The 23,337-nt window shown below is 37.8% G+C and overlaps 1 protein-coding gene across 3 annotated transcripts in view; it reads right to left on the reverse strand.

Moving 5' to 3' along the window:
• ERICH2 (glutamate rich 2) overlaps positions 1-23,337 on the reverse strand; it is a 38,677-nt gene that overhangs the window by 11,218 nt on the left and 4,122 nt on the right. The window contains exons 3-10 of one of the 3 annotated variants that reach the window (XM_050916306.1): positions 22,937-22,970; positions 19,289-19,325; positions 15,940-15,973; positions 15,607-15,655; positions 15,325-15,361; positions 11,759-11,848; positions 10,596-10,690; positions 760-959 (exon numbers count right to left, since the gene is read on the reverse strand). In XM_050916306.1, coding sequence (XP_050772263.1) covers positions 760-959; positions 10,596-10,690; positions 11,759-11,848; positions 15,325-15,361; positions 15,607-15,655; positions 15,940-15,973; positions 19,289-19,325; positions 22,937-22,970 — 576 coding nt within the window. Of the gene's footprint in view, positions 1-759; positions 960-10,595; positions 10,691-11,758; positions 11,849-15,324; positions 15,362-15,606; positions 15,656-15,939; positions 15,974-19,288; positions 19,326-22,923; positions 22,971-23,337 lie in introns of all 3 variants that reach the window. The other 2 variants (XM_050916304.1, XM_050916305.1) reach the window with 2 other exon arrangements.

Here is a 23,337-nt window from a genome sequence, read left to right on the forward strand (position 1 = left end):
GGTTCTTTTGTTATCTTGTCCTGCTGGGACCTGTCTGAAGCTGCCTCTTACTCTGCATCTTTATCCACAAAGGGGAATTAATTGATTATAGTGCATCACTACTCTACAGAAAAGACAAGAGAGGTTCAGGGAGCAAGGGCTAGAGACCAGTTTGCGGTAGGGTGACCAGATGTCCCGATTTTATAGGTACCGTCCCAATTTTTGGGTCTTTTTCTTATATAGGCTTCTATTACCTCTCACCCCCATCCCAATTTTTCACACTTGCTGTCTGGTCACCCTAATTTGCAGCCAGGGAATAGGGGGAATACCAGAAATGCAGGCTGGGCAGCTAGACTGCCTAAAGAATAGAGGCCTGTGGAACTCAGATGAACCACTGAATCGGACTATAAGCTCCCCATTTTTGATGGCATGCATGATGAAGGGAAAAGAGATTCGGAGCTGAGATGCCTGGACAACACTGTAACCACTGAAGCCCACAGACTTGGGTCATCTGGAGGACAAAACAAAAAATATATAAAAAATAGTCATTGCCGAAAATAATCATTGATGAATTGTGCCTCAATGAGTATTTTCAATTTTGAAACATGGTCACAAGCATGTTTACATGACAGATACAATAAATCAACACTGATGAAGAATTTGGCAGAATTATGGAGTGTTTGCTACAGAATTGGGTTCCACTGTGCTGCAGAATACATGGGTCTCTCAGTCTATGTTCACATTGTTCAGTGGTGGGGGGTGGGGGAAGGTGAAATTTACCTCTCCCAGCAACTCTATTGGTGCATTTCTTTTTCTATCTTCATTTTCACTATTTTCACTGCTGCTTTCATCGTCATCTGTAGTTTCTGACAGCTGCTCATCAATATTATGGTCCTCAATACTATTTGTCTGAAATTCAGTGCTGAGTTCATTATTCACTGGCTTTCCTACATTTCTGGAATTTTTTTCTTTATCATCATCTAAATTCAAAATTAATATTATATCAGTGATAAAAACAAATAATACTTAGCAGTTACAGAGCATTTTATGTGTTCAAAGTGATTCATAAGCATTAACTAGTTAATGAGGATCACTGACAAGGTACTTTTACATACAGTTGAAAAATATTTTCTGTTTATTTTCTTACATCAAAAGCTTAATGCTTACATTACTGAGCTCAATTGTGTCCTCTTATAGACTAGGATAATTACCACTGAAGAAAATAAGAATTGTATGGTGCACCTCTTAGGGAAGAATTAGGCCCACTGAATGTAACATGTCATGCCTGGAACTCATTTTAAAACGTTCTATATTACAGAAACTCAGCTGTAATACCATTCTTTCTGCTAAATGTTCTGAAAGAAGAGTAATTGTACTGATGGTACTTATAACAATGTTTGATCTGCTGGGAGCCAAAAGCCAGTATATTTTTGTTTTACAGAAAGAGAGTCTTACATGTCTTCAAAAGCACTAAAAATAACTACCTGAAAAAGAATGCAAAATTTGAGAAAGTAATAGTTGCTTTGGGAACCATAACTCTCACCTTCCTAACTTTTGTTGCATTTATCTTCTCAATCCTAGCAGTGCATTAAGTATTTATTGTTTCTTTCATTCAATTTCTTCTTCATTATATTTGTAAAGGTTTTCCCATGAGTACATTTTGGATATTTTAAATTGCTGCCACGTCATATATGAGTAATACCTAATACCACAGACTGCAGACTAGCATTTCTTGGACTTGCCTAACAAAGCAAAACCAACCTCATCTGTCACTTTTTAAGTATTATAAAGCATTAGTAAGTTACACCATTCATCTAGGGAAGAGGAGTATACAGCCTGGCAATTTTGAAAAAGCTGCTGTCTTGGCCTGAAACATCATGGTGTGGAAGGTGTTTTTATTATTATTATTATTAAAGATAAAAGCTCTCTTCCAGCACAAATAGAATGGAACAGTCCACAGAGGCTTAAGTGCATGAGATATCATCTCTTTTCCCCAAGAGGTATTAGAATGTCCAGTTAATCAAATGATCTACTGGCTGAACACATAGGTGCTTTAGAATGAAAAGAAATAAGAATTGTGATTGAATGCACATTCAAATAAGCACATCTATATGTATGTGCAATGTGAATGAAATTATTTTATAAGGACTTATTCACTAATGAGGGAATTCAGTTCTCAGGTCTCATATATAGACTCTATACGTTGAAACGAACACACAAATTAGTGCCTAATCTTTTGAGTTTAAAATCAGTGAGAGGTAAATAAAGGTTGCTGTTCTTGGCTGAGTCCTAATGGGTATTTGTTCTCATCACTGAACCATGACCTAATGGAGTTCAGCTGACAGCCTTTCCTGCAAAGTCCTAAGATTGAAATAAGGAGGCATGAGCTACTGGCAGACTAGGTGGCAAAGCTTAGATTGTGTCTGCTTGCAATATATGCCCTTCTTTAGCCAAATCTCTCATCTTAAATACATAAACTACAAGCTAATGTGTTTGAGGAAAAGTACTATGAAACTGTGGTAACAGGTCTGATAAAGTTTTCTGAGATTTCAAATTAACAAAGTGCAGAAACATATACAACCACACATCCTGTTGAAGTCAATGCAAAGACTCTAATTGACTTCAGTGGGTTCTGAATTAGGATCATAAAAGCAGTAAGAAATTTTCTGGTAAGAAAATTTTACCTCAGCTGTAATACCATTCTTTCAGCTAAATATTCCGAAAGAAGAGTCATTGTACTGATGGTGCTTATAACAACATTTGATCTGCTAGAAGCCAAAAATGCAGTATATTTTTGTTTTACAGAACAAGAGTCTTATAGAGACATCAATTGTACCAATGTTATCCTTAAGAGGTTCGCCTAAAGAGCAAACTAGCTAACAGCAGGTGTCACAGAATGAAGTAATAAGGAAGAATAAGGAAGAAAAATGAAAGTTGAAGAAAAGACAACTTCTAATTAAGGAAAAAAACCCATGGAATTCATAAAGTTAATGAATACCAATAGTTTGTTATGGGGGGCAGGGGCAGTTGCAGCTCCATTATTAAGGCTGAGCTGTTTTGCACTTAAATCAGAGATTCAACTGCTTATGTATATAAAAAATTGTGTATCCTAACCAAATTTACCAGCACTTACTCTTTGATTATAGAATTAATTTACATTCCTTTGATAATTAATTTAGGAATTAAAATTAAATTTAAAGATAAGAAATTCAGCACCTGCTGCCAGACTTTTTGTCCCAAATGATCTTATGAACAGAATGCATATTTTTCAAAATTTCCCCTATGGTTTACTTACTGAAATCTTCAGTGTGTGTAGGCTACATGTTTTTTTAATATTAATGGTCATTTCCCCCTGTGATACACTGTTCCTCAAAATAGCACCCTGTAATCCCCATGTTCATCATTCATATTTGGGTGTGATATTTCATACAAAGCATGCCATGTAAGATATCATATTAAAGGTCATGATCTCCTGAAACTCGTGGTTCTGTCAAAATATGTATATTGTTAGTGTGTATGAAATCATGAGACTTTGCTGTATGGTTGTCATTAAAATATATTGTAAGTTTGGGAGTCCTCCACTGCTAGTTCTCCAGTGACAACAAAGGAGATGATCCATAGCCCAGTGGCTGTTAAATGACATTAATCAGCAAGGGAAATGTAAACAAGGGATTTACAATGCTGTAAGAGAGTTGCACAAGCACCACAAGCAATGGGGGATTGCTCAACACTGTGACTCAGCAAGGCCCACCAGGACATGTCTGGGCTAGTATTTTCCAGGCACATGGACTGAGGGTATAAAATAAAGGACAGTGGCATCTTGCTTTTTACCTTTTCTCGTCCCCGACCTAGGCTGGAAGCAACAAGAATACTGAGAAGAAAAAGACTTGAACTGAGGAGACTGGTCCCAGGCTTAAGTGAAAAGTCTGTGTATTAAGTACTGTAATCTGAGACATCCAGTGGGGTGAGAAAAACTGCTTGATCCAAATACTGCTCAGTCTAATAAGATTCAAAATTTAGACTGCATGCTTACCTTTTATTGTCTTTGGTAATTATCTCTGACCTTTCATGTCTACCACTTATTATCACTTAAAATCTATCTTTCTGTAGTTAACAAATCTGTTTTATATTTTACCTAAAACAGTGTGTTTTGGTAGAAGTGCTTGGGAAATCTCAGTTCAGTTTACAAAAGCTAATGTGTGGCCTCTCCATATAGAGGGAGGGGCAGACTGGATAGTGAACTTACACTAGTCAGGCTTCTGACCAGGGCTGGGGGCTTGGGAGATCTGCTGGTGCCTTTCTCTGTGTGATTCATGAATGGCTTAGGGAGCAATCATGCAATTTAGCAGAGTGTCAGGCTCCACAAGCTGTTGTACTGAGTGATGACAGCGCCTGGAAGGGTTTGTAGCTTGTCACTAGCAAAGCACTGCAAGAAAGAGCCCAGACTGGAGAGTTAAGGGGGCACAGCAGTACCCCAGTTCCAGGTTGTACCCCAGGGATCCCATCACACACCCCAATTATTCCTCATAACAAGAAGTTTCTTCTTCAGCGCTGTGGAAGAAAAATATTCTTCTACAGAGACTTTCATAAACTGCACTCTTTCAAAATGGCTGCACTATTCTCAATGGGATTGAAGCCATAGGCTGCCCTCAGGTGGCCATTTTGACATAGGCATCTATCTCCCATTGTTCTCAAATGGGGCTGAGACTATCTATGCAGGACTCGGGCTGTGTCGACACTGCCCTGCAGTTTGGACAAAAAGGAGTATGACCAGCCAAAAGTGCTGCAATGTAACTCCCCTATGTGGACACTGTGGGTGGAAACTAAAAGATTCCTAATTTGTATTAATGTAGTCCTCTTTGAAAAGTCCAAACTCTGACCCAGCATACACAAGCTCTAAGTGTTCCTCTCCACCTTCTAACAGCTCAGGGCCACCAGCTGAAGGCAAGTTGGCTTTACTCTCACTCGGCATAAGAGGATGCACTGACCATTTTGAAAGAGAGGAATTTTTTTAGGTATTTCTCTGAAGGACAAGATATTATGCACAAGCCTCTGCTGACAAATGAATATTCAGTTATGAAATACAATGGCAAAAAGTGACCTTTAATGCTTAATATTTATTTTCAAGATCTACTCAGCAAGAGGGCAGGAGTGAAAAGGGAACCATGTTTGTGTGCAAGTAGGCACACATGTAAGCAGAGGGAGGGAGAAATGGGGTGTATGCACATGTGCAGAGGAACGTAAAGAAGTAGAAGAGGGGGAATTTGGAGGATAGGAAGGAGGAGGAAACTGTGATGTAATTCCCCACTTGCTTTTAGTTATTCTGGTGAAACAAAGTGGCTGTAGACACAGTTAACTGGCCAGGATGCTCTGGCTACATCATACTACTGCAAACTAGAGTAAAGCAATCAGGATATACTAGTGCATCTGGCTATAAAAAGTTAAAATTGTTTAAAAAAATATTTAAAGCTGGTAATTCTAATGATTTGAAGATATGAAGTATCACACAGCATTACCTTTGAGTTTCTTGGTTGGAGTCAATGTATTGAATTTAAAAAACAAAACCAGACATTCCAGAAAAAATTATATTAAGTAGGTTAAGAGTACATATCAGTAATTTAGGGTAAGATACATTAAAGGATGTTGTAATTATTCCCAACCAAATTGTTGTAAATCCAGGAAATTCAGAGTTAAAAGTTAAATTTAACAGAAAGCCAAACATGTTAAGTTATGGAAATGCAGTTAGGGCACCTCAATTCTGCCCTGTAGTGACACCACGAGAGAGAGAGAGAGAGAGTGTGTGGTGTGTGTGTGTGTGTGTGTGAAATCTAAAATGTCTTTAAAAGTCAGTTTAATATATTCTAAGATCACTGACACTAAAATGCCTTAATAGCATGCATATAGTTGTTGCACAGAGCCACTGAAGGGCAGAACTAGCTTGTCTGGGAATGCTGTTAGGGTCTGATCCAAAGCCTATTGAAGCTAATGGGAATCTGTTGACTTCAGAGGACTTTGGCTCAGGCCCAAGACAGAACACAATTTCAAACTTTATCCTGGGGTTAGCTCACCAACCATCCCAGTTTCTATTGCTGACTGCAGCTCCATAGAATCTTTCAGTAGTCTTCTCGCCAGGTTTTAGAGAGTTTCAAGTTTGCATCAACTTAGTTCTTTATTAACTACCCTTGACTTAACTATGACATCATATGTTAGCTCATAAAAGGGAGTATAAGTGCAATTAACAAGATTCCCTTAAAGGGAAGTAAAACTGTGCTACATACTATGTCAATTATTAATATTTGATATGGAATTGAAATGCTGGTAAAAAGCAACTTTAACACTAAGAACTCTAACAAGTAAACAGTAAGCAGTTTTCAAGGTTAACACTTTCTGTCAGGCACCTCTGAAAAAAGTCAAATTATTATGCCAAAATGGCTTCTTCCAACAACAATCATGTGAGAGCTGATGAGGATGCAAATGTAGGCTGAGTCATGTGTTGTGTGGCTATACCTTCAAAGGAACATTTGGAAAAATAAGTGTAATAGTAGCATAAACAGAAACCCAAACTTGTTTACACAAGGGAAATGTAATGAGGCGGTGTGGCTCCCCTCCTCCTCCTCAGGGAGGGTCGAGCCCCACAAGATGCCGGAAGGGGCGGGGCCACAGGGCTCTGGACCTGCCCCTCAGAGGGTCAGGAGGTGACCTGGAAGTATAAAAGCCGACCAGCGGTGCTCAGTTGAGGCCCAGCTGCCGTTGAGAGCAGACCTGCCAGAGGGTGTTCGCGACTGGGAGGCTGCTGAGACCCCGGGTGGTTGCCCGGACTGGCTGGAGCTTCCCTGCGCCCACTACGAGGAGGGACTGCCGGAGCCGCCCCATCCCTGCTGTTGCCCCGAGGAATCCCCGGAGCAGGCCTGGCTGGACTTCCCAGAGGTACTGCCGGATCTACCACCCAGCCCCAGCCAGGAGGGGCCCAAGCTACTGGACTTCCCAGAGGCTGACGCCACCGATCAGGTAGGCCCAGAGGGGGAGACTGGAACTGGCCTGGGGGCAGCCAACCTTAGTCGGGCTGCAAGTGTACTGGAACCCATGTCAGTGTGTTTCGGTCAGGATCCCCACTGACCGTCAGTGGTGTTAGCAGCTACTAGGGCCCTGGGCTGGAACGCAGTGGAGTGGGAGGGCCTGTATTCTCCCTGCCACCCTCTCAAGGGTGGCAGACTCCCCCTCCCCCTGGCCTGAGGAGGCCACTCTACAACTGTGTTTGGTGCCCCGCCTGACCCAAGGGCTGGGCCCCCGTAAACTGTACCACTGCTCAGTCCTGCCCCAAAGGACCTGAGCAGCCTGAACTATTGTTTACTCAACCCCGAGCTGACTTTCTGTTCACTCTGCCCTGTACAGAAGGCCGGAGTCCCTGGGCGATTGTGCGGCGTCACTTAGCCCTGACGAGAGGGACAGACTCGGACAGCGTAGCAAGGCCGGTGTGGCTCCCCTCCTCCTCAGGGAGGGTCAAGCCCCGGCCGGGCACCTTTACAGGAAACTATTACAATAGTGAATGTCTTTAAAATATATAAGCCATTCTATAAGAATGTGTCATATGCTCTCAAAAGGGATGTCTGTAAACATCTTCGTTTGCTTGCCTGGGATTGATGAACAGGCTAACACCTTGGAACATCAAAAGGATCACTGACTAAAACTTGGGGGATTGGAGATACCTGAAGAAGAAGGATGGATAGATGACAGTTATCTGGAGCGGAAAGACTGTTTCACTGCCGACCTGCTCAGCAAAAGCAGCAGAGGAGAAAGAGAAGCTCACCAGGGAGGATGTGTTCTTCATAAAATGTAATGTCCTTAATTGTACCTACCTATGTTGTTTAGAAGTTAAGAATAAGTATTTTATGCAGGCTGTTTCTTTGGAGTTAAACTGGATTTTCTCTCTCTCTACTTAATATATTTTATTTTTTGATCAGATCAATTGAGGCATGTTTTACAGTATGTTTTTGAAAGGAAGGCAACATTCTGACAAAGTGCCACCCAATGACTGGTTGGCTGATGACAAGAAATGGCAGGAATAGGTTACACTTATTAGTAACTGATTTCACTTTTAGTTTTTATATTACAGTAGTTGCACTGGTAGCAACAGCTATAGTTAATATTATAGAACAGTTCCCATTATAAACTAGGGATTTCTACTCTTGGTTTCTAATTTTACTCCTTTACAATGTTTATTTCAGGCTACTTTAGTGCCTTGTAACTTTCTACAAAAAATATCTTTTATAGGTCTATTTAAACTAACTGCATACTTCTAAGCAGACATTATTTCAATAGAAATAGAGATTAGAACTGACGTTTTTTAAAATCTATTTTTTGAATCCTATGTTCCCATTCTGTGTAACCACACTATAAAAGGCTGCTTACTGTGCTGCCACTGCAGCCAAGAAATGAGGCTTGTAGAACCTGAGCAGAAAGTGAAACAGCTTGTAATTTACAGAGGACAATGAACAGGATATCAACTCCACTGAAAGAATCATTAAAAGAACTTTGCTATTTTGTAAGGTTTACTTTATATTTTTAAAAATAGACTTACAATTATAATACATTTTCTTGGTTGATTCTGGATTATACCGAAAACCTGAATTGCTAGCTTAGCATTTAGCGAACAGCACGATGGATCTATTTTTAATGGCCCATATACCCTACAAGCATAGTGCTGGTACATAATTCTCTGCCACAGTTAGTGGTGTCTGTGTTATACCACTGTCTTACTGCTAGAGTGGAGCTAAAGTAGATCTGTAACCATGCTGAGAAACAGTATTTTATATTCCCTACTAACCTTAAAGATTTCCCACGTTATTTCCCTTTTATTTAAAAAAAAAAACAAAAAAAAAAGTGTAAGTTATGGGTCCCAACAGCAATATTAATACAGTCACATTGCTGGAATCTTAACTTTTGCATATCTTGACTTCTTGTATTCCTAACTATGCGACCTTAACATTACTTTAATATTATATGGTATTTTATTAAATGTTATTTTGATTAATTTATTTTGTTTTCTTAGTGCCTGAAGTGTCTGTAGAGGATTGGAAGCAGTTTATAAACCTTGGGCCAAATTGTGCCTGGCCCTGATATGAGTGTACAGCATATGCATAACCCCCCTGCCCACCCTAAATCAAGACTTGTCTACAGTTACAGTGCTGCAGCAGCAGGTGCAGCTGTAGCACTTAGTGAACACGCTACCTATGCCAACAGGAGACCTTCTTCCACTGGCACAGGTACTGCACCTCCCAAAGAGACAGCTGCTATGTTGATGTGAGAAGCCCTCCCGTTGACATACTATCTACACTGAGAATTAGGTCGGTAAAATCCACATCCCTGAATGACATAATTATATCAACATAAATTTGTAGTGTAGACCAGCGTTAAAGACAAAGCAGAAATCGGTCTCTTTCTTCACAGCTCTGATCCCAAAACACAGAGTAGCTGGCTGCAGGAGGAAAAGACACATGCACCCAAAGAAGAGCAATAGCAAGAGGTGCAGCTTCTGCATTCCCCAAAGACAGAAGGTCACCAGTGCTCCTTTCGGGGTAGTGTGGCCGAGATCTACCCCTTATTGTAAGCTGTGTCTAAAAGGTACAAATTAAGCCTTAGACTACTAGACTTTCCCCATACCAATCTCCTAAGCACAAAACATTTTTTGAAATAATAAAAGGCAACTCTGAATAGAAAATATTTGCATGGAGAATTGTCAGGGATTCAGATAAGTTTCACTTGAACCAGCCAACCAATGACTTCTGATTTGATACTATCTGTCCTAGCTTCACTGATTGTTGTTTCATGATGTAGTTTGTGTAAATCAATTTTTAATTACTCATCTGTATAAAATTAAAACAAACAAGGGATTAAAAAATGCAGTCTGTTATTGTGCAATTAATGTTATTTCCAAGAGAGAGGATAATATATGGTATTCTATGAAGACATTTATTAAACAAAAGAAAAATCTACACAACCGAATGTGGAGTTTCCTTTGTAGAACCACTTTACATGTGGTCAAGTCTTCTTGTATGCAATACATTACTACTGAAGTAAACAGAGTCCTAGAAGTTCAGAACCTCCAACGTCAGATAATATATTGTACATGCTCTATAATGGCATGTGCTGTTCTGTTGTGTCATAGCCATGAAACTATAGCTCTTTTTCAATCTAACTGAGAACAGTGTCTTCCATGAACACTATAGATATTCTTTAGAGTCGTCTTAGAAAATTTTAGTTTTAGCTTTTTGCTATTTTATAATGTATTATCTTCCGCCACTCCTGAATCAGGAGAGATCAGACTAAAAAAGATGGTTTCCACAGTGTGATGTATAAGCTATAGGCAAGCACTTCAGACAGTTAACCACTGATCAAAACAACAGCAATGTCTCCATCAAACCAGATACACATAAGGCCTATGATATCACATTCAGTCCTTACAAGAAAATCCTATTCTTTCTACAATCATGCAGCACAGAAACTAATATCACTTTATAATCTCTACTCCTTACACATTTGTTATTCATTTTTTGGGGGATGTGGCTGGTTGAAAAAGAGACCTATCTGTAACTCAGTGAAGAAAGTGCAAATCTTACCTGTAGTTTCTTGTATGTAGTGGGGTGATTTTAAATTAGTCTCTTGAATCCTAGATGAATTTTTCTTTTTTATAGTTTTTGCAGAAGCATCCCATCTACATGTTAGATATTATTTACAGTGGGGAAAAAAGCATCATAAAAAGACTAAAAATAATACATCTCCAGGTTAAGCCAATTTTTACAGAGATGTAACACCAGCAGCACCCAAATAATAAGCCAGATATGATAACCCTGTCAAAATTAACTGCTTCTTATGGAAAAGTGATTTGCCTGCAAGATGACTGTGTACTTGCTGAAGGACATATGGATATTTCTAGACACATGATTTATTCCTTAATTGATGGTGAGATTAAGAATTCTCCAAATCAAAACGATAAATTAACAAAAGGGAGCATAGTAAATTTAGTTACTATTTCTCTTCTGCCATGGCTTCCCCACAGCAGCAGGAGCTTCAGCTGTCATCCCAAGAAGTCTTTTTCCACTGCCTTAGATTTCCAGGGACTTTACTACAGCCATTTTGTTTTAAGATAATTAATCCAAGGACAACCTGGAGCTCAGTTTGGTTCTCCAAAAAAAAAAAAAATATATAAGATCGATCCAGGTTTGTTATAGTAGGGCTTTTTGGTAGCCATGTCAGTAGCTTGTCCAGTGCTGTGTTTTTACATTGCTTAGTGTTTACACTGCACTGTTTAATGTTTTCTGGTTATTCTCTTGCATCTCAGGATACTATTTGCGCAGCTCACTGTAGGCACTGACAATCCACACTGGCTGCAGTCATCTGAGCTGCCTAACCAATGCCCGTACTACCAGCAAGCTTTTGTCTTGGCTATACACAAAACCAGCCTAGGCTTCATATTAGAATTTTTGTCCTTCTGAAGTGCATCCCCCCAAATCTTGCTAGTTCCGAGCCCAAGGAAGCGGTCATTAACTTGCAATGGGGGACACAGGGCCATTTGATACTCATTTTAGCAAGATTTCCAGCCCAGCATTTCCTCCCAGTGACCATAAATCCATCCTCCTCTGTCAGAGTGCTCCTGACTGGCCAGTACCTGAAGCATTAATCGAAAGGGTTAAAATTATTTATTTAAAAAGCACAAAGTTAATATTTTAATAGCCCATTTTTCTTAAATGCACCTAGTGAGCTACGAAGATATAAGACTTACTTTTCAAAAGTTGATTTAGCTGCACATAATGAGATTTGTTTTGTTGGAGTATAAACTTTCTTTGTAGATTCTGGTCCACATCCATGCTGCCTTGGTTTAAATTAAAATGGTTTTTCACATAAAGAAACACAAATCAAATATTGCCATTAACTGCAATATAATTATGTTCATTCCATTGATACTTGTGAACTTGTGGCTATCCAAGATTAGTACCATCTGCCCTTTGCCCCACTAAAAATCAAAACAAACAAAAAGGCTGTGATCTGTACAATGGCCTCAATACATGATTCTATTTTTTCTCTTTCATTTAAATGTATATTGTGATATAAAAACCCAGTGCTGAATTTAGCCCGCACTGCAGGCAAGTCTTTATATAGATTATACACAACACAGATAACTGTATTTCTGTTTATGTATAAGATATGCTGAATAAGGTGCAGCTGTTTCAAACTTTGACATCCCTAGTTTACAGCTCACAAACATTTACTGTACCTTTTTAATAACTCTCTCAGGATGACAACAACTGAGTTAAGCAACTGAACATGCTTCCCAAAAAGAGTTTATGTAGCTTTCTACATTAAAGCACAAAAATATAAAGTTGGGATCACAGAGAATTTCATTTTCAACATTGATTTCCGCATCTTGAATCTTCAAATCCCCCAAACATGTCATTTGAAGTCTTGAAAGTAAATCAGTAACATCAATAGTCTCCACAAATAACCAAATCATCACCAGCATGGTTAAGTCAGTGAACATAGGAAGCTGCCAGCTGACTGAGTGCCAACTTCATTATTTATCTTCATTTTTATTTCAGAAAATAGAAACTCCAGTAGACACCATTTAACAAATAATGACAGATTGTTCATTGTCCATTATTATTGGAAAAAAGTATTTTCTCCAGTTACAAAGTCTGAGGGAATGTTTGTCTAGTACCTCCTATTACCTTTCAAAATCTCTCCGATTACCTTTCAAAATCCCAAACACTTTTAAAATCCAACAACATTAGCTCACATAGGTGATAAAGCTACTCAGACATGGAATACAACAAAAAAATCCATGGACAGATGGAGTTTAATATCTATTTCTCAACAATATTGATATAGACAGTTTGCAACTAAAAACAAGAATTAAACTGAATAAGGCGCTCTTGGATTTAAATAATACAGTATTACTTAGTTTTGAGAAAATGAGAGTAGATGCATGCAAATGGAGAAAATGCAACATATGTTGTCTGTACAAACTATATAGTGGCATATTTTATATATGATATAACTCTTATATACCTTGGATCATTAGCCTGAAGTTGTCTTTAACTAATGCTTTTGCTTAAGAATCTAGACCAAATTTCCAAAAGTGATTTTGAGTGCCTAACTTGAACCACTTTAAAAGGTGTCTCATATTCAAAGGGCAGGTGCTTAATACTTTCTGAAAAATCAGACTCCTTTAAAGTGTCTTAAAGTGGGCATCCAAAAATCACTTCTGCAAATTCATACCATACAAAACGTAAGAAGGCCTATACATAATTGATTAGGAATCGGCCTTTCTAGGGAGTGGGAATGAATCAAATGCAATATAGCAGCTAACTCCTATTTTCTCTTTTTAACTAAATATTAAAATAAGTTCTATGCCTGTGATGACTACTACAGGTACTAACCAGTTTACACTGATTGTTCAAAACCATTATTATGTAGTATTTCTATTAATTTAAGATCACTTCTCAAAAAGAACTTTTTGGAAGATTCACCAGATAAAGTCTACATGGAACTGAATGAAAAGAAATAAATAGATCGCATCTGGATGTTCTCATAACTTTTATACCCATTTTCCAACACAGGAAACAAGCAGCTGTGAACTGACTTTTGAAAATGTACAGGTAATTCTTCCACCTGTGTTGGGTGCTACAGAGTACCCTTAACTGAATAAGAGTTTTCAAACTTCAGTAAAAATATGGAGACAGTCTCAACATATTTATACAAACTAGGGGTTACATACTCATATAATAAATACCTTCATTCAATTAACCGCCTGTAATAAAGCTCAGGGCTAGAAAAAGATACAATACCCATTCTTATAACATAATTATTCTTTTACAAGAGATGACTATTCCAATTTTTTTATACTGATTTAGTGATTTATTTACACATTGTAATGAATTGCAGTTATATTTTACATAATGATTGTTCGGGGGGGGGGGGGGGAATCACAAATGGAATTTATTCCAATTCCAGCAATAAAAAACCTAGTAACAAAAGCAATTTTATGGAGTTATATGGTAAGAGAAGTATCATATCATCAAGAGTAGTCCACTTGGCAAGAATTTTAAGACCAAGTATTAAAAAGTGGCTTTAAAAAATTGCATCTACAAGCTTTTCCATACCCAGGCAAAATTTACTGGTTTATTTCTATTATTTATTATTTTACAATTTCCAGGTAAATTATATTTGTGTGAAAACTGAGAGGTCAGAAATCCAGCTACTTACTACTTAGCAGGTTACACACGCAAATACAGTTTGCAAGCACAAAAATATTTGTGAAAATGCATATAACCAGGAACAAGAGTTCCCTTTTAACAATTTGACCCATTTAGTCTTTGGAGTTACTCCAAGTTTACATTTGTGTAAAAGAGATAAAAAACTGGCACCCCAAGTTGAGTTTTACTGACATGACAGATAAAGCAAGGAAGGATGTTTTGGAGCAATCTTGGATAATCACCAGGGGCCAAATTTTCAGACAGCCTTTAACAATAATATTCACATTTTTTCATGCATACCCTTTCATGTGTACAAAATTTACACTCCAAATTTACAAACCACTTCTAAAAAAATGTAACCTTAGATCTTTTACTGTACTGCGACACCTGCCTTTTGACTGCTTACATGGATGAAGGGATCTTGTCATGATGCATGATCCTGTTCCATTGAAGTTGATGGGATGTTTCTATGGACTTTTATAGGAGCAGTCTAAGAGCCATAGTAACTTATTTTGGAAAAAATTTCACATTTTTCACTTAACCTCATAAGAATCTTAAATATAATGGTTGATATTTTCAACGCAGTTCAGATCATTCAGGGCCTGAACTTGCACTCATTAAGGCTAATGGCAAAGCTCTTGCTGACTTCTGTGATACAGGATCTGGCCCTTAGATAAATCTTCCATTAATTTTAATCAATATTTCTAATTTTAGTTTATACATGAATTCTATTATTATTTTCAAACAAAAAGATTATGCACAACAGAAAATGTTTTCATAGTTTCTGAAAATTTTATGTAAGTACATTCTACAACAGTAAAAACATCAAACTGACAAAAATAACTATTCAATAACTCAAAATGTAAAGGCCTTAATTTAAAAATATGTACTTCTACAATATCATTAAGATTTAAATTCTATTTTAAATACCCCATCTAAATAGCAATGGTGCCAACTGAACCAAAGGTTAAAGTGTTAATCCATGCATTTCCAGCCTTTCAAAATTAATTGGGTAACAAATGATTTCATTATCTAGCTCTAATTGCTTAAAAAGGCATGTAATAGATCAGCTGCAAAACCAAAGAGATCATCTCACCGTGGCATTGTTTGAATTGGTTCAATAACCACTTCTTCTAAAGAACAAATGAACAACAGCTGTTTAAAGTTCTGATATACTTAGTACAAATTCTGATTTTCAATTCTAAACTTTCTTTGACTGTGACAGATGTAAATTGTTTCAAAGTTGCAATTAAAATTTGCACTGCTAAACAACTCAAAAACTTGCTTACTGGATTTTTTTAAATCAGGGAAAGCTAGCATATAATAAAAAAAAAGGTGGATCCCCCTCCAAATACTAAATCATTATTAGGTCACTTACTTTTTGGACCAAACACATGTAATCTGCCATTTTGTCCATTCTTTTGGTCCTAAAATAACAACAATAGTAACATTAAAAATGAAAACCACTGTAATTACTTAAGATACCCATCCCACATTAATAAGGTTTCTTGCAGTGATGCAAATTCCCAGTAACTTCAACAGAATTCCACACCAGGATTCAGAATTGGAGGTTTGAAATTTCTTCACCACGCATACGAAAATTTCAAAAAGCAGTAGCTATTGTTTTTTCAATAACAATAGCGAAATAAAGAATAAAACACATCAATTGCCCATGAAAGAGATGCTGATCCTATGGAAAACTAAATCTTACCTTTATGGCATCTGTTCTTCCTAAACAGTTCTGCCTAGTAGAAAAACAGACATTTGTATGAACACATACTCCTTGAACACTGGAATTTCAGTTTGTTCAAGTGGACATATGGTAGCAAAACAAAATAAAATAAATCTAGAAGGTAACGAATTCTTACACACCTGCAGTTACTGCAAACAATTACTTAATCTGGACTCTAAGGTCTGACACAACAAAAAAATACTCAGGCCTTTTCCTGGGTTTGGACAAGCCCTGGATACTGGCTATGGCATTAGGGCCCACACTAGAAAGAATTATAACCAGATTTACGATCTGATTCAGCAAAGCACTTAAGCATATGCTGAAGTCCATCCCCTATTCTGTAAATCCCTTATGTTTTTACTATTGAGCTCACTAGGACTTAAATATGTATTTAAGAGCTTTGCTGAATTGAAATATTAGTAGGTACAAATCACTTTCAGCTGCAATGGTATTACTAATATTGTAAATAAGCTATTTAGTGTAGACAGGGAACAGGCATTTTCAATATGATTTCAGAAAACTTTGTTTCTCCAATGTGAGCCAACTTTCCTCAGTATAGGTTAGCCCTTATCTAAGCTAGGACTTTTTACACTGTGTAGCACCAGTACACCACCACACAGTAATGATGTAACCAGGTTCAGGCATTTTAATCCACAGAGTGATTTTTTTTAAAGCGTCCAATTTATGCCAGTCTTTTCACCATTAGAGATTCATTAAAATAAACTTGCCATGCCCTGCACTCTACGACATAGGTGCCAACTTTCCCCAGCACCAGTGAGTGCGTGTGTCCCCTTGCCCCCAGCCCCAACTCCACCCATTCCCCTCCCCTGCTCCGCTCCCATTCCAACCCCTTCCCCAAAGTCCCAACTCCACCCCCTCCTTGCCCCTATTGGACCCCTTCTCCAAATCCCTGCCCTGGCCCAGCCTCTTCCCCGAGGGCACCGCATTCCCCCTCCTCCCCTCTCCCTCCCAGTTGCGCGAAATAGCTGTTTCACGGTGCAAGGGCTGGGAGCTAGGGGGAAAATGTGGGCATGTGGCACGCTCAGGGAAGAAGGTGGAGTGGAGGCAGAGGTGGGGGGGTGCGCGGGGAGCTGCCAATGGGTGCAGAGCACACACCAATTTTTCCCCGTGGGTGCTGCAGCCCCAGAGTCGGCGCCTATGCTCTACGGCTCCCTATTCTGGGTCCATGTAGTCATCTTTTTTCTCCATTCCTTTTAAAGCCATGTGGTTGGACCTACACATGAAAATTACTCCAGAACTAGCTGGGGAGACATATCTTTGGTCTCTATTAATGGCTAAGAATATTTCTTTAAGCTTCTTTATATTTCTAAAACTTATCTAAGAGACAACAGGTGGCAGACAGCTCCTGTTCATTACACTACCGGGGATGGGGCTGGAGGGAGCGAGAGGAGTCAAATAATGTTCCTTCTGTCTGGCATCAAGAACAAATATATACAACACTCTATTCCTATGAAAGCTTGCATGGCATTCTATTGCTGACAAATAGAGGAGATAGCTCGCAGATTCAGGAACAGCCTCTGGAGCCGTGCAACACAGAAAGGTCAGAGAATTATTGAGGGCCAGAAGCAGGGTGATGTAGGTTTCATTTTTAGAAGGTACACACTATACATTTTTAAACAGTGATTTATTTTGAAAACTTTTCAGATTAGTTTTACAGCTATATCAGAAAATGAATGATTGTTTGGTTATTTCATTTGCCAAAGGTAACCAAAGAGATATTTAGGTTGAGAGGTGAACTATCTCCAGTTCAACAGGTTAATCATTAATATTGGGAGGATTTTCTTGCCATGCTGTATTAGGAGGAGAATATCACCAGACAGACATTTAAATTATTTTATTTAACTAAAACAACAATGTTAAGTATTCTGGATTTTTTTCCTTCAACAGCAAACATATAATATTTTAACAAAACAAGCGTGTCTCTCACTTCTCACATTTATCTCCAGACTTCTCCTTGTCCAGATCTATTCCGCCCCCAACAATCTTCTATTCATTGAACTTTTTGAAACTTTGCACTTTTAGAGAGAGGTAAGGGATTGACTCTATGTACACAAATTTGCAGAGGGACAATAGAGTTGAGATCTGTTATTTCTCACCTCTATATATTATTTATTTATTTAAAAACATTTTTGCTGTTAATAAGCATGTTACCTCTGGAGTCTCAAATCCACAGTTTGAGAACTGCAAAACTAAGTATCTCTGATGGTATTTCTAGACTGAGCACTGAGTCCCATTGAGTAGATAGAAAGATTAACTCAAATAATCTATACAGAAGCCTGTGGAACCCCATAAAATTGGGTCCCTAATCCATGAAGTCATTTACAAAACTTTTCTTAAGCATTATGTGAATATATTGTCTCGTACTATAGAATTAGAATTTATAATCTCTATTCCATGATGACATATCTTTGTGCTATAATGTATCTTAATTAAAACTATCTTTAGATAGGTTTTTTTCTCAAAAAGCATTTTATCAAAAAAATCCGATTTAAATATTTTTTTTAAAAAAAAGCATTGCTTTTTATCCATCCTGGCCAGAACCCACCTTGATAAGGACTTAATCAATATGAGACAGTGTCAAAATGTTTTAAAAAATAGAAGAAAAATGTCCCTTTGGGCCAGCAACAAGCATGAGTTAACTGAAAAGATGCTTACTAGTAGTTCTGGTTGAGAAAAATGTTTCACTAGCACAAATCTATAATATTCAAAGTACAATATGTGAATTTAACTGTTAAGGAAGTGCTTGAAAATATGATATATTTTACAGTCATATCACAACAATTATAATAAATGCTATATTTAACCTTTTTTTATCTTTCACAATGTGCCCTTTTTGTATTAAAATTTTGATTTGACCACTAGGCATGACTCCTCTTGTGCATGATCAATTTAATGCAATAGAAGAACCTTTAATATATGACGTGATAGTTGAATGTAACACTTTGCATTGTATCATTGTTTTATTTGTTTACTGTGATTTGCAATCTATTTTTTATATATTATGGTTTTGGTATAAACTTCCAAAACCTAAAGAAGGAAGCTTTTTGGCCCCAAAGATTGCATATTATTATATACTGATACAATGAAAACTCATTTCACTTACTTTTAAATACATATAAAGGAAAGAATAGATCAATACATCGTGGATGTGGGAGGCCATCAGCCGATCGCCTTGACTGTTCCTCCACCACCAGGTCTCCCCAAATTCACACAACTCACATTCCTTTACAGCTTGCCTCACACAACAGAAAACTTCTGGAAATTTTTTGGGGCCAAGACTGTGTCTTTCTTTTCTATATTTTCTTACCTTGACATTGTCAAGCAGGCTTCTAGAATAAATCCATCTAAACAGAAAGATGCACACGATGTATTAAGCATAACACAGAACAGATCATGTTTTCTTAAACTGCATATTTTTTTATTCACAATTAGTTCATTATCAAAGTATACAGTTAATGTTGGGCTGTCAAAGTTTCTATATATTTACCAAATTAGATTGCACTTGAGAATTATTAGCGAGCTTATGAGAAAATGGCTTATAAAACCAGACAACAGAAAATTTTTGAAGCACTGAATATTTCAAAACACTGAGCTACTAATGGATGGCTAAGATGTCAGTTTATAAATTACATTAGGACTTTTCACTTTAGATATTAATTTTCTTCTTGACATTACCTGGGTGTTCAAAAATCTCTGATACAATGGCATTTTTAAAATGTTTCTGTATTATTTGTCTTCTTTGCCTTTATATATGGAGGACTTGTAAATGTTATATAGAACAGACTTAGTGCTGGTGATGTGAGAGTAACTCTAGAACAGGGGTTCTCAGACTTCTGTAGTGGTGACCCCTTTCACACAGCAAGCCTCTGAGTGCAAAGCTCCTTATACATTAAAAACACTTTTTCATATATTTAACACCATTATAAATGCTGGAGGCAAAGCAAGGTTTGGGGTGGAGACTGTCAGCTCGCGACCCCCCATGTAATAACCTCATGGCTCCTTGAGGGGTCCCGACCCCCAGTTTGAGAATCCCTGCTCTAGAATCTTCTCTTTGTACATTCCCTTTTTGATATCAAACTATTGTAAAATATAATTTAAAAAAATTAAATTACAATTTTCTTAGTTTCATTATAATTCAGTTGGTAGCACTCATCCTTGGACCAGAAGACTGTGGGCCCAAATTTCATACTAGAATTAGGGCTTATAACCAGCGCTGAAAATGCAATTAAGGATACTGTAGCTCTGATGAGACATAAAACTGAGGTCCATATTGTCTGTATCACATGGCTATCCAGGTGGAAGTTAATCATTCACATAGAACTTTTAGAGTCAGGGATAAATCCCATGGTCTTGTCAACATTCCCTTCCTCAGTTATAAAACAGTCTAAGTGTACAGTATAAGGTAATATGAATCTTTGTTTAGTGCATAATGGTCACTAATTTTTCTTGTTCTGCATAATGTTATTGTAAAACAATTTGGGTGCGTAAAGCCAATTTATATTCAGTTTTTCCTGGAAAGTTTAAAGACCAAATCCTGCTACTATATAATCAATGGCAAATTCCCATTGACATCACTCAGAGGAGACCTGAAGTATTTTTCACAAGGTACATTTATTCAGTAGACTAAAGGGGATTTTTAAAATCTTGTGAAGTCCTGTTATTCTGTATGGTCTTCCTTCCTTTCTAAATATTTTAGAACTATTCGTTCTTTAACACTCTCCTGTGAATGAATGTAGATCAAATTTAGAAAACAGCCAGGAAGAGAGATATACATTTGAAATGCAAAATACTGTAGTACTTTAGAGTAACATCTACCTAAGCATACTCAATGGAGTACCTGGTCATCAACTGCATTTGCTCAATGGCTTTCTGTATATTCCAAATATGTTATACCGAACCACTGACTCTATACTGAAAGGATAGAGCATGCATGGTATAGACTATCTAACATTGTATTCAGCAAGTGCCAAAAAAAGATATTTTAAACAATCTTTTTTCCTTCTGAATAATTATAAACCAGAAATAGGGCCAGTTTTCTTTATAAAAAATTGTGTGTATCATTATATAAATAAATACAGACAATTAAAAACCTTTTAGGATCACTGAACCAAAAAAACTAAAGCAAGATGACTTTATAAATGTAAAAGGTATGTGCAATTAACTCAATAAATACAGATTGTTAGACAATTAATTTCCAGAGTTTGCATATGGTACATAGAGTTTCAGTTTTATGACACAGCCAGTTGTGCAGTACAGTTTCAAAGGCCCAGATGGAGGAAGGGACTTAGGTGCTACAATGTTCAGCATTGCAACACCTAAATTCTAGGCTTCTAGAAACATCACGAGAACAGCACTACGATCCACAAAGCCTGAGGTAGGCGCCTAAGCTCCTATACAATGAATGGGGACAGATAGCAACCTTAGACTGCGATCTACAAAGCCAGCATACTAGGTGGGAACCACCGAAGCCAGCCAATAGGCAACATCAACCAGATGTGTGCTAAAACCTGTCCCTATTATGGAGATAGGTGCCTAAGTCTAGGGTGCAGGGAGGTGCCTATCTCTGCTTGCAATCCACAAACCAGGGAAGACAGGCATTTGGATGCCTAAATCACATGGAGGGGCCCAATCTGGTAGACTTACTTAGAGACTACCGGCTGGATTGGACCCTTCAGGCGAGAAGGAGGAGAAAGACGACCACCTCCCTTACTCCCTTCTGCCAAGCGGATAGGATACTCACTCAGGATGTGGGAGGCCCTCAGTTCAAGTCCACCCTCCTTCTGAGTAGAAGTGATTTGAACAGATGTGTGTTATGAAATATTCCAATGTGGATCTCCCTCAAATCTTGCCTGTTGAAGTTGTGCCACATAAATAATTAATTTAATCCAATTAAATAATTGAATAATTAAATATTAATTGGGCCAGTGAAAGAATTACAATGCCTCTCAGTTAGGGCAGTCACCTGAGAGGTGGACAATCCCTGTTCAAATCCGCTGTCCCCCTCAGCAGGAGAGGGGACTATGTGAATAGTCTATCCACTAGGCTAAAGTTTATAAGGGAAGTCCTCCTCCTCCAACCCCAACTCCTGGCTGTTTTGTGTGAACTCACCTGAGAGGCCAGATCTGTTAGGCGGCTTCTGACCATGCCTACCGGATCAGGTCCCCACACGCAACTTAGGCAGCTGAATGACTATCTTCCCCAGTTTGTGACTTGCTCTGGGACTTTGGCAGGAGATATGTACCCAAGTAACTAAAGCATGCGCACTGAAGCCTGACTCAAGGAGGAAATGGGCGCCCAGCTAACTAGTGAGACTGCAGCACACATGCCCAGTGATAAAAGCTTAGGTGCTGAATGAGTTGAGGCACCTACGGGGTTAGAAGACAATTGAGCAGGAGTTTTATGGATAATAGTGGTGCCTGAAAATGTGACTTAACTGCCTAAGTACCACCATGGATCACACCCAAATTCATGATCTGAATTTATGTTTTTACCATGAGGAGAGGTGTTGAAAAGATTTCCCTTCATTTTTAATTTGGAACTTGGGAACAGGACTGGGAATTCTCATATGTATTTCCATACTAGGTCTCTAAGCTTGTTAGCAGATTCTTACTTCTTGATGTGTGTAATTTCCTGGAAAGCAGAGATGTGAACAACATAATTCACAGGGTAACACCACTAGGTAGATCCATATCGCTACACTGTTATTAGCTTTGAAAAAGTGTGACTGTGGCCACTCTGAAAGACAAGCTGCAAATATGAGGGACGTTTCTTAAAAAAAATGAAAAATAAAGCTTAAATTTGAGAAATTAAAAATGGATGGATGAAAAAATATGCTTACTTATGACTTTATAATCAAATATAATAGCTACAGTTTTTTTTATTCGAATGTTGGAAATAATAACATAGTTCTTCAGTTTAAAAAAAACTGTATTAATTGATAACCTATAACAAATACCATCTGGTCCAACCGCATCCAGCATTCCAGAGACCTGAAAAAATTGACAGGAAAATAATTAAAATTATCATTAAGAATTTTTTTTATGGGGACAGTAAACAAATATGTTAGCTGCATCTCTATAGTCATCCAACAGATAATTCTTCAAAATGCTCTTTTAAATGGAATCAGTTAGTCTGTTATATGATATAAACTTTCTATATGCTACAAATTGTCTGATTGCATACCATGGATAGATGTCTGCAAGTTTTCTTCTGACTCAAAAATATAACTATTTGTGAAAGGGACTGACATTAGGTATATAAAAATATACTCCTGTGACATACAACACAGAATAATGACAAAAACCAGAAGAGCTATTTCCTAATTGTACGCTAAGCAGCTACAAAAATCCCAATTCC

The sequence above is a fragment of the Gopherus flavomarginatus genome, chromosome 10 (assembly GCF_025201925.1).
Source record: "Gopherus flavomarginatus isolate rGopFla2 chromosome 10, rGopFla2.mat.asm, whole genome shotgun sequence".
Taxonomy (NCBI): Eukaryota; Metazoa; Chordata; order Testudines; family Testudinidae; genus Gopherus; species Gopherus flavomarginatus.